General features: G+C 44.4%; 1 protein-coding gene across 1 annotated transcript in view; it reads right to left on the bottom strand.

Moving 5' to 3' along the window:
- bcr (BCR activator of RhoGEF and GTPase) overlaps positions 1 to 12,033 on the bottom strand; it is a 78,103-nt gene extending 66,070 nt beyond the window's left edge. The window contains exon 1 of the mRNA XM_018670424.2: positions 9,505 to 12,033. Coding sequence (XP_018525940.1) covers positions 9,505 to 11,122 — 1,618 coding nt within the window. The 5' untranslated portion in view covers positions 11,123 to 12,033. The remainder of the gene's footprint in view (positions 1 to 9,504) is intronic.
- Positions 12,034 to 12,900: the final 867 nt, after the last annotated feature.

Raw genomic sequence — 12,900 nt, 5'->3', positions numbered from 1 at the left:
CAACACTGAAAGTTGCTTTAGCTTGTTTAAATGAAAAAACATGGGCAGCATTTGATCACCTTAGCTTCAGATGATTAACATTAATGCTGTACACAACTTGCCAAAAGGGCCATCAATGAAACTTTTGGTTGTTGTTGGTAAACATACTCTCTGAAAGCTGTTGTCTGTGCTCAGCCAAGGAATGTTTCTTTGAAAAAGAAACACTCGTCTATAATCAAATGTGTTTTTCAGTTCAGCAACACGGTGGGGAATGTCCTCTATTCAAACAGCCTTGCTGATCTCTCCCTGTCAATTTCACAAGTCCAAATTTACCAGTTACACTTCCCTTCATAGCATTTCATAAATTTAAACTTATCAGCATGAACTCAAACCTTGGTCCAAGCAGCTCACCTGCAGTGAGAGAAATACATCATGTCTGCTTCCACGTTTGTGTATTTGATTAAGAGACACAGACAGAGTGTGAGAGAGAGTATGTCTGTGCATGTGGGACAGAGGACAAGGTGTCTTATCCTTTAGCTCCTCTTTTGCAGCTACAAAAGGCTAATAGGGTCTGAAACACTTCCTCTCTCTTCTCCAGCCTTTCAGCTTTGCTGTGGAAATGACTTTAGGCGTTTTTCTGTCCCTGCAGGAGCGCACTGATGACTCCTGTGCTTCTCCAGCAAAGGAAAAAGAGGGGTAGTACCCACACTGGATATTACAAGCTCTCAAGTTTTTAATGAGGCAATGTTTTGACCATCAATGTTTTTGTCAGGTTTTTTGTCCTGAATCGGTGCCAGACTGGGGTTGAATGGGCAGGACTATAAACCTTCTTAGCTTCTCTTCCAGAAGCCAGGATACCAGGTGATATAAATGTGAAATTTCATGAACAGCTATCACCTACAAAATCTGCTAAACAACCTGTGGTGACTAAAAGACACAGGTATGTCTGTAATTAAATTTCTGTGATTTATTACAGAATAACCTTGCCTAACCTCAAAATAACTTTGCATCTCTAGGTACAGGTGCATGAATTTCTTGATATCTCACTTTGCTGAATTATGTTCACTTCCCAGTGTTTGGAAAAGAGGAGGTTCTTTTTTGTTGCAATATAAACCAAAAGACAGGTGGATTTCAAGGACATTCGTGAAGGGCAGGAAATAATACTACATCCTGCGTATAGCTTAACCCCTAGTGAGCCACAATCCTTACTACTGACAGTAAGCTGAGGTTAACTCCATTAAAGTGAACTAAACCAGTGTTCCCAAGAATTATAAGCTTTTAACTGTCTGTGTCCACACACAACAAACAGCTGCACAGACTGAACATACATGCACCAAGAATACATTATGGCCAGACAGTGGAAGGAAACGTAGACATGCAGACATGAAGAAATAGCTGGAGGAAAAGAGATAAAAAATATAGAGACTCTAAGAGAATCAGCCATGCAGGCAGAGGAATAAACTCTACAGTCTATACTGTTCTGTAACAAGGAGACATTTGGCATTGATTGTGTTGTTTTATAGGCATTCGTCAGTTAAACCCCTATTGGACAATTACAGAGAGCAGAGCCTGCTTGCTCCTGCAGGGGGGGTTGCGACTTTGATCTCTCCCTGCTTTTCCCCCTTGCTTGGTGGAGAATCTGCGGAAACAAAGACGGAAAGGTGATGCACCTCTAATTGGCTGCAAGCAAAGGAAACTAGAAGCAGCTGGCTGAATGAAGCATAGATGGAGAGAAGGAGATAGAGAAAGAAAGAGAGAAAATGGGAAAAAGTTAGATAGGAAGGAGAGGATGAATAAAGTGAAAGAGAAGAGCTTTAGGGGAGAAATGAAGTGGCAAATAAGACAGAGAATGCCTCATTAAATTAAATAAAAGCTCCATTTGACACATGTTAAATTTCTTAAAGCCTGGAATATCTACTCGATGTGTTGCATGAATGATCAGTCTAAACACAAGCTACCAATCACACATCACATTTAGTCAGTGTAGACTATACTTTATCTCTTTATTGTATATACTTTTTGGCTGTGGAAATTATAATTTATATATAACATCATTCAGTTGTGTCAACTTGACACATGTACACACACATTAAGGTAAACACGCATACATGCCAGTGCTAGCTTGTGAGTGATGATAATCCCAAGTGTAATATATAGGACATCATGCATTAGAGCTGTAATGAGTGCAGTGCGATGTGAGCTGTGTTACATGAGGGGGAAAAAAACTAGTGGTAATCTGATTGTTAGCCAGTTTCTAATTCCCAGACTAAAGAGCAGAGATTAAGGTTTACATGTTTGCATGACTAGACAGGTTTCTGTTGCCCTTTAATCCAGAAAAGAATACCACCAGGCTTTCGACTGTAGATCTGTTGAATGCACGTACCAGAAGCCAACAAGTTCATGCCAATCATTAAAAGAGAATGTTTAAAATATTACAGTAATTAAATCATAACTGACCTTCATGGATAAGACCTTAAGATCGTATTCATACAGTGTCTCTTTATCTGCTCCTCGCATTCATAAATGAAACATCTTTCACTAGGACCTCAGTGAATTTGATGGAAAGAGCATTTTGACCTCCTGTTTTCAAAATCTTAAATTTATGTTTTTATTTGTTTTCTGTTTTATTTTCTCTCCATTTTGCTGTTAAAAGAGTACTCCATCGATTCATTAATTGTAAATTCTGTTACTAGTACTTCCTAGTAAATTGATTTTGACATGTAAAATAGCTGGAGTGACCCTTTAATGTCTATACTAAAGCACCAGTAAATCCAGACAAATAAAGCAGAATGCAGCTCTGCACAGATCTAAGGGCAGTGTGGGTCATTCTGATATTAATCTTCATAGACGCCATATTGCCTTGTGGTCTTAACCAGAAACCATAAATTAGGTTTTTCTTTCCATCCCACCTCCCCCCTGACTTTAACCCAGTCCCTCAGAGAGCTGGCTGTGACTACCAACCCGTGCAGCTAACCTGGATATATAGAAACCAGAAAGCACACACAAGCACTTACACTACAATGCAAGCTGTGGTGAGTGGTTAGCAGTGATGCTAACTAGAGCATTCTCTGCACTGTGGCCAATCCAGAGGAGTTCTGTGACTGCAACAATGAGGGCCATATTACAGAGAGCCAAAATGGCCACTGTTCAAAAGTTACAGCAGTTACGCATGGAGAGAAACAAGTCACCAGAATTTATGTAAGGAATTTTCCAAGGTTTTTCTTTTTTCTTAACAAGGCTCACCAGAAGAAAGGTTGTGGCTGGATCCTCAGCATAGGAAATATACAAGTACACAGAAAAAAGAGAAGAAATAAACAGAAGCAGAGAACAGTAATTACCCATTGGAGAGCTGTATGAGTGTGTGTTTATGTGTTTTTGTATTTGCATATCTGTCTGCAGCATCCAATGATGATCATCCAATCTGCTCCCTTTCACCCCACGTCCAAAACACTCCCCAAGCCTGAAACTAATGGACAGTAGACACACACAATCACTTCTTGTCCTATAAAACTGATTGTTCCTGCCCGGCACATCATACACAACACCTACTAGAAGTCTGTGGTTGAGTGTAGGGCTGAAGCCGGCGGCTCTGGCCCCACAAAACCAAGCCAGGCAGTTAGGCTGTCACTGGGGAGCTGCTGGAGCTGCTCCACCCTCCTGCCTGCTGCCAACCCAGCAACGCCATGCCAACCTTGGTGACAAGCTGGAGGACTTGTACTGCAGAAACAAGGGATGTAACACCACCAGAGGGATGCTCTGAAAGTGAGCAACACACACTGACAAGCAAAGACTCATTATATTTACAAGTGTTTAAAGTGTAATAAGTTAGCTGTAATTTTTTTTTGCATACTTCCCAGAAAATTCTGGACCATGAAACTTAGCACTATATGTTGAGACCAAATTATCTTGTATATAGAACATTTGGGCCTAATGCTTTGATTTGATCAATTTAAAGTGTATTTTACATTGTTAATATAATTATAGACTAGAGTCTTGCTGCTGGAAGCACGATGTAATGTAATATCAAGTCTGTTTCAAAAAAAATCTCTACACACCAAGAAAATGTTGAATTTAAAACATTCAAGACCAACTCATAAACATTAGAGCTGTTATTTATGAAAGAAAGCAGTTAAATACACTTATATAAAAGCATGAGGTGCAGACAAGCCCACTAACTCAAATCTTGAATGAGTAAACAGGCTTTTCACTTTTTCTCAGAAAGGAAGTTTTCTTTATCCATAACTGATCCCAGCAAAAGGAACAAAGGGACCGTTTTGTGCCTGCATAATTGGTCCGAGCAGGTTGCACCAGCCCAATGAAAGGCTGAGCTGAGCACCCAGCTGGCAAGAAAGGCAGATCCGCTTCTCCCCCACAGCACCCCCACAGCACCCCTCCACCTCTACCTCTTCTTCCTATCCCCCCCATGCTTCTCTTCTCTCCTTTCCACCACTCAGGGCCCGATTGTGAGCTTGGAGCTCCTCTGTGTCGGCTGGGGTAACCAAGGCTTTCGCTGCCAAACTCACTCAGCAGCACACACACACACTGAACGAGCCTTTTTTAAGAGCTACAGTCAACCCCCTCCATCACCTCCCACCCCCACCCCTCCTTCAGTGTGAAAAGGGGGTCATTGTACCATGCCGGACTACTGTAAAGCACGTGGGGTTGGCCGGAGGTACCACTGACAAAATCTCCTTCAGTGTCTCGTGAGCTGTTTGTACCCATCCTTCCTTTTCATCCTCACCCCTGACCCCCCACCTTCCTGCACACATACACAAATGGAAATACATGCTGAATCACATGGTGCAAAGGACACAACTGCACATAAATACAGAGCCTCAGAGAGGAAATAAAACACACACAGACTCAGATCCTCTCTGGCACCCCACTCACACTCTGGCATTGCTGCTACAGACCGTCATCTCAATTTATCACCCGCTTTTTACAGGATTTTAATTTGCTCAGAAAATCCCCTTAGACAGACACACACACGACTAACACATTCAACTCTGATTTCCTAGGAAGTAACTACAAGTGTGTATTTCACATCATGACATTAAGCAACAAATATATTTAGAAAAACGATAACACACAGAGTGGCACTGATGACATCAGATTTAATCTACAAAGGTCCCTTAGGGACACCAAGCCCTTCTGAAGTACATACAATGACACATGCAAACGTTACCAGTAAGGTTTGATTTTCAGGTCAAAAGAGATACCAGTTAAAAACAGATTGAAAGTAGCTGAAAATTTTGACTTTTAAGTCACATGCAATCATTGTTTTAACAGCATATTTCTTCATGAAGCAGGACAGGGAAGCAGGGCGCCATTAAAACTTGTATTAGCAAGTAAAGACTTAAGTAATGTGTAGACATCTGTTAACACCCAGTACTACTTACACAAATGCCGGTATTACTTTGTTTAACTGATATATTCATAGGCAGGGAAAATATTTGTGTTTCAGAGTTAGCAGCATTCACCTAGTTTAGACTGAGTGGGGAATATCAGATTATGCTAATCTAGTTAACCACGTTAGGTCCTTATCAAAATTTATTTGGCACAGTTTTGTAATTTGAGTTATACTGAGTTATTTTTGTGAAATATAACTAAATTTTCCCTGTTTACATCATTATTAAATAGCATTTTATCAAGAGTCATGTGTCAACCTTTTTCCATTTTCCTCACTCTAAGTAAGTCATATATTAGCAAGCTAACGTTAGCTAACGTTGGTCAGTTGGCTCTGTTAGCTATACAACAAATATAATTAGAAGTTAATGAGTGTAAATAGTTAGCAGCAGCTACCATATGCTTTAGAAGTACTTTGTCAGATTAAAATCATTTGAATTCAATGATATGTAAATAATTGTGAATGAAGAGATAAATAGCTTAAACTAGAAAGAAAAGACATAGAGTGCTAGAGGTTGTACCTGCTGCTGACAGGACCCAGCTGAGGGAGGTGGAGGTAGTGAACAATTCAACCATTGAAGCTTTCTGAGGCCTGTCCTGCTTTGGCGTCCCTGCCCTCACAGACACACGCCCACAGGTATTCGCTGTTTTTAGAGGCAGATTTCTCTTCAAATGAATCAATGGAAACAGCATATGGAGAGACTTGGCATTTCTGGTTACCACCCCTTTCATTACAGTGTAAGTGAAAGCTCTCTTTCTTCAGTTAACTGACTTCACTAAAATTTGCAGCCGGTAATATGCATGTGGTTTAGTTGGTGAACTAAGCATGGCCCCTGGGCATGTCTGCATGTCAGTCCCAGAAGATGAGAGTTAAACTCCATCTGATCTTCATTCAGCTTTCAACAAATCTGATATTTCTTTCACCTTTTCCTACTGCCTGTGTGTGAGCGACATTTTGATTGTTATGCTGTTTTGGTTTCATTTTCTGCCCTGACCATGAACTTTTTCTTCCTTTTTATAAATCAGTTTTACATTTAATGAGAATTTTCTTCACTATTTCAGAGGTTTACTTGCACGAAGATGAAAAATTGAGTCACGGCGATGTGAGAGAGACTCGTCATTCATCTAACTTGGCATGAATGATCAAATACTTAACGTAGCATTGCCGCGCGACATGTTTCTTCAAACACTTCAAAAATGAAATGTTGGCAGCTGAAGGTTTTGCCTCCGAACATGTCTCACTGTTTTTTCATGAGCCTAGATTCAACTTGCCAGGCGTCTCCGCTTTCCCACTGAATGACACTCAAGGGAGATATTTTTATTTTTAATCTTTCATTCATTTTGTCATTGTGATTTTCTGTCACAGTCACAAAGGCCTGCTAATCTCTGCTCAGCATGTAAAACTTTTGATCCTGAAACTCCACCCTACATTAAATAAACAAAACACACCATGAAGCAATTACTACTGTGGTTGGCATGCAAGATGAAAAGGAGAAGAGAAGAGAAGAGGATGTAGCTCCTCTCCAGTGGCGTCTCCATACTCAGGTCGACCAATGTCAGGAAACATCTTTCTTCTTCGACCTGGCCTGAACATCATCTCACACCTATCGCTCATGGCAAAGCAGCCTCAAGGTATATGAGTAAACATCAAGCGTGTGTGTCTTTGTGCGTGAGCCCGGGTTTGTGTGTTTCTGTTACGCAACGGGAGAGTTCTTCCCATCTGTGCCTCTCCGCAGCCCCCGCATCCCTGACCAATGAAGCGAGAAACGACAGCTCTGCCTTACACTCTTGCCTCCCCTCAGTCTTCCTCACAACACCGTCCCACTTTTCATTATTATCATCAGCCGCCCACCCAAAAAAAAACAAAAAAAAAACACACTCTTGACTCCTCTGCCTCTCTGAGCTGAGGCTAGTATAAACTATACACACCACCGTGGCCCCAGAAATGATGCTATATTCATCATTAACATCATCACCTTCACTGTCAACATCACGCCCGTCTGCCCTCAGCTTAAACCCCGACTAGAAAACAAGACCACTCTGCAGGGTGTCCAACCAACATTTTACTTCTTATGCTCAAATTCCAGATTATCCCACTAAGTGCATCGCTGTCTGCAACCCCCCCCCCCCCCCCAACCAAGCCCACACTCCCACCCGTCCTCCATCCTCCTCCATCTCTGTGCTCCCCGCTCTTCCGGCTCGCCTAACTCCCCACAGGGCTCATTGTTGTGGAAAAGATGTTAAAACAAAGAGAGCAGACAGTGCAGCAATAATCCTAAACATAGCAGCTGGGGAATTAGCTAGCCATTTGCTGGGGACTCTCACACACTGGGTTTGTTGCTGCTAACTACGCACAATCTTAAATTGTTGTTGTTGTTAGGACTAGGAACCTTGGCGCTGCTCTAAATCGTTGAAGGCGTTTGCCTATTACTTGCCATCAGGGAGGGAATTGATAATTAAAAGGAAGGATGATGCCTTTTCACATTCACCGCAAAAACATGTCTAGAGATGGTTTTCCGGACAGGATGCGATCCTGCACTTTGACGACAGCATCCTGTCTGGAAAAACATTTTAGCCAATTCCACCAGGGCCACTGTGTCAGTAGTTCTATTCAAATAAATGAATTATAGATGCACAGAGACCTGTCCTCTGTTCAGGATATTTAGGCAATGAGCAGTATCAGGTTTCAGACAGTAATGCTACCCAGAATGATGAGAGTAATACCTTCTGCACTGAGTCACATATTACAGCAGCGTAACACTGATGATACTAGGCCTTCACATTGCTTAAATTAGCTATCATTTCATTGAGCAGGCAGGTATCTCTCAGGGGTTCTAACATATCAACTGCACCTCTGTGTCTTCTTTTCTGCTTACACACTCACTTTCTTGTTCTATCTTTGTGTTTTCCTTTCCCCCCACCTCATACTCTAAATCCCTCTCTCTGCTTCCCCTCCATGTCCACTATCTATCTGACTACCTCTTCCCCTTCTTTCCCGTTCATCCTGGCAGCAGAGCAGGCGTGCGATGCCAGCACTCTGCTGCCTGTCTGGTCCAGCAGGGCGCCAGTCCCAAATCTGTTACAATATAGTGGGCGCTAAAAAACACTACTCACTTCCACAGCAGAAAAACCATAGAGAGACAACACGCCAAAATGTGCATTACTACTGCAAACTGCGCCTTGGTAAACAGCACTCTGCGTCTAAAAAAATTAAGTCAAATATTTGAACTAACCGAGCAGTGTTTGGTTTCTAGTTCTTGTGAGCTGGCACAGCCTCCACAATGGAAACTTTACTGAGGAATTAGAGTAAGCTAAGCCCTCCTAATGTGCTTCTTGCAGCAACACACTCCACTGTTGTTGTACTTTGGCCTGGCAGTCAAGGTACAGCAGCACCCATGTCTTTAGCTCCAGGCTGCACATCTATCTGCTAGCTGCTGTTCTATTACAGGTGCCATAGCTCACAGGCTGCAATTTAGTGGTTAGGGACACTGCAGATAATTGTGTGGAGAGATTACAGTGGATTTCTTTTGTCCTGGTCTGTTACATAAGCAAGTAAATAGTTTCAGCTCGAGGTTCAGGGGCATGGTCTTCTACTCTGTGACACTTAAGACAGATGGAGAGGGAGACAGGCAGGCAGACAGACACCTGTGATTGGAATTCCATACTCAAGAGCCGCAGGAGCTGTCTGAGAAAGGCTAGACCTGCAGTTTCAACTCAGACTGACCGCATTTATTGTTCACCCACCCGACTGACATTCCAGGAATAAGCAGAGGTGGATCTTTCATCTGTCTCCCACGCAAGGCCTTCCAAAGGACACGCAGTGCATGCACGCACACAATCGCGCACACAGCATCAATCACTTGAACATGGCTGCTCTGTGGTTTTAAGAGGAAAGACGTATTACGCAGAAGAGGAGAGGCTAAAAATGCAAAAGAAAAAAATGCCAGCATAATTCCAGCATGACTAAATTACACTCATTCACTTGGGCTTTCATTCATTTTTCCTTCCTCCACACACAACCAGACACACGCAGTTTCTGTGTGGACTCTGAAATCCCATGCACTCCAGCCCACCCGCTCTCCACCTCAACAAAGATTAAAGATGGCATCCTCCACTTACCTAGGTGGTCTCCATGGAAACTGTTGTCATGGGATGTTCTGCCATGAGGCAAGAGGTCATGATGGGCAGCAGGTGGCCAGATTTGCCCAGTCTTGCGAACGCTCACGATAGTGGCCTCAGACATGACCACGTGGCCTCCCTGCTGCCGGTGGTGACGCTTCTGGGACTGCGGTGTTGGGGGGCTGCTGCTGTCCAGGGAATGCTGGGAATTCTGGGAGTTCTGGGACGGAGAGCGGCTCTTCTCCCTGAAGGGCCGGCGGAAGGCTGTGGTGGGGCTGGGTGAGACATGGCTGGACTGGCCTGAAGAGAAGTCCTCCTCACTGGACGTCAGGTTCTCGTTAGAGCTGCAGTCTGGCGTGTAGCCGCCACCTCCGCCGACATCCTCAAAACTACCTGGGGAGTACGAGCGGCGCGGCCAGGTCAAGAGATGGTCGTCGCCTCCCCCATGGTCCCTCATTGTGACTCCACTACCCCCGCCACCTCTACCATCTCCACCGCCACCTTCGCCCATCATCACACCACCGACATAGACGCTGGAATAAGCCTGGAAGTCAGAAGGCTGCCAAGGCGGGGGTGGAGGTTTGCCCCCGTTGGCCCTCCCTGAATGTCTCTGGTTGGGCTCGCCATCTTCGTATTCTGCATCATAGCCACAGGTGCTCTCAGTGGACCGCCCTCTATACACTGGCCTGGCACGGAGCTCCCCAGCTACTGTTGCCAGGTTACCTGGGAGGGAGTGAAGAGATCTCTTTCGCTCCATCTGCATGGCCTGGCTGCCCAGGGAGCTGATCTTGTCCGAGACGTCACGGTCGTTGACCCTGACCAGACCCCTCTCATGGTGGAATTCCATGTTGGTGTAAAACGGTGGTGGCGGCGGTGGCAGCTGCTTCTCCTGGCCCTTAGCTACATCGCCCGCAGAGTGAGAGTTGGCCCGTTTGATCCTCTCAAAGTTGGATCTAAGAGCTGCCACACCAAGTCCCATCCCAAGCTTGTCCTTGGGGTCAGAGGGCAGTTCCTTGTCAGGCGGTGGAAGGGTGGGCCTGCGGGGAGAGACAGAGATGCCGCCTCTCTGCTTGGACGGTGAGAGGCCATCCAGGTTGTCGCAGGACGTCGACTCAACTTGCTGGGGTATGTCGAAGGCTGACTCTAAGCCGTCACCGTGGGAGGCCGACTTCCTGGCTGGGGGAGGTCTGGGTTTGGTCCTGCCAGTTCCATCTCCAAGAGGCTGAAAACGGGTCCTATCCACAACACCCCCACTACCACCACTGTACCCACCACCACCTACTCCTATTCCAACCCCTCCAGTCTCCTGCATGTGTGGCTGCTGGGACTGGGATTCCGCACCCTGCATGCCCGCAGGGTCCATCCCCTCATTCAGTGGCGTCTTTCTGAAGCCCCACCGCTGCTTGTCATAGCTCTTCCTCTCTTTGGCTAGGAGGGTCTGCAGGTAGATCATGCGGAAGCGCTCCTTGTTCACTTCCTGCTCCAGGCGCCTGATGGACGCCTTGCACTTCTCCAGCTCCTGCTCGATTCCCCCCACCGACCGCAGTTCCATCTTGGGGGGCTCTGACTCTGGGAACTGCGCCTTCCACGCCTCGATGAATCCCACCGGCTCCACCATATTGTGCCTAATTTATTTCTGTGACCGGCCCTGGTTTACTCACACAGGGGAGGGAATGATGCCAAGGGTGCACCGTTCTTCCCTTATCAGTCCAGTTTGCCACAGAGTTCTTACCGACAACAAAGTCCACCTCCTCCAGCTGCAGAGCAGTGACAGTGTTTATAACAGGCCTTGAGGTAACCCGTTCAGAATCACACAGTCTAATTGCTGACACTTGTCGTGGGTTGCGCAGTCGCAACAATACATCCCATTCTGAACAAGAGAAACCGGCTGTTCAGTCAGAGGAATAGCAGGGAATGCTTCAGACAAAAAAGGGAATAAAAAACTGTAACAGCGCTCGTCTTTCTCATGCATTATTCCAGAAAAAGGCCACTTTCAGAAGAAGATTTTTTTTAAAATCTCAGCCTCGACACAATGACAGCAGCTGTCTGCGCGGGGTTGACACTAGTAATATGGATCTCAGGGTGAAAAAAAAATGAAGAAAGTGTTTTAATCTCGCTGGGTTTACTCACTGTCTGAGTCTGCCTTTCCAGGTTTGATAGTAAAAGCTGGTCCTTTCACTCTCGCCCATTCATATGGCAGTAATCCCAGGTGCTGCTGCTCCGGACCAAGCGCCTTTGTACCAGCAGCGCTCAAGGAGAATGGGTAAAAAGCGCAAAACACAAGCGTCAAAAACATCTGAGTTTCTCAGAGGTGATCAAGCGGTAGGAGTAAATTATTTGTTTCATTATCCCATGTTCTTCCTCGGCGCGTATGTGTTCTTGTTTTTTTAAAATGTTCTTTTCCAGATTTCTCTCGTTTCTTCGGCCGTGATGGTGCTGCTGTGTGCGCTCCCAGCTCAGGCCAGCAGCACTGGAGGGCTGCTAGAATGGGAGGGACCAGAGTGACAGTGCTGCTGGTTAAAGAGACAGAGCAGGGATGCAGTCACCCCTCACCTGATTATATACAGGTCCAGGCTTTATTTTCTGTTTATGGAATTCAACTGTTCCATCTTACTTTTATGATTAATATTCCAGTCGTTTTGGCGGGGTCTTAATGTAAGCCAATAAAAGCTTGTCATAGCTCTATAAAACATGGCACAGTTTGGCCTCTTCTTTATCTGACTGTAGTTATATGATTGCTGTGTCTTATCCACTTTGTGGAGCAACATATAATCTATACATCATATATTACAGGCTCACAGTAAAGCCTACAGTTTCAGCAGATTCCTCCAAATGTCTCAAGAGGCAATAAGCTCTCATTACTCCCAGTGCTTCCACTGTTATAATCTTTATTAAGAACTATTAATAAAAAGTCATTTCAACATATTATTCCTTGAGGGTTGCTTTAACAGCTTATGGGTCTACCTGTCAGGTAAGTGCTACAAAGCATGTGGGTGTGCTGTTAGTATACTTAGCCTAATGCTGCCCCCTAGTGGAGTAACATTATATATGTGTGATTTTTTTTCTACATAAACAGCAACTTTACCACGCTTTCAAAATTACCTATAAACGTATCAACGTATATATCTTTCCTAAACTGTAAATCCAGTGATAGTTCTTTGCAATCCCATAAATGACTGCAATTGTTGTAAACTTGTTTTTTAAATGCTAGCCATGCAGAAAGACTAACTCACTTAACTAGAACAAAAGAGGAAGAGACATGATTCAAATACTATATTATTTTATTTACCTGAAACCACAACCTCAGTAATGCATGTACAATCATTATTAATCTTCAATAATGATCGTCTTTGTACATATGGTTAATATTGTTCTTCGACCAGGAGTTGCTGAAGG

The sequence above is a fragment of the Lates calcarifer genome, linkage group LG9 (assembly GCF_001640805.2).
Source record: "Lates calcarifer isolate ASB-BC8 linkage group LG9, TLL_Latcal_v3, whole genome shotgun sequence".
NCBI lineage: Eukaryota > Metazoa > Chordata > Actinopteri > Centropomidae > Lates > Lates calcarifer.
This window is presented reverse-complemented; position numbering and strand designations above follow the sequence as displayed.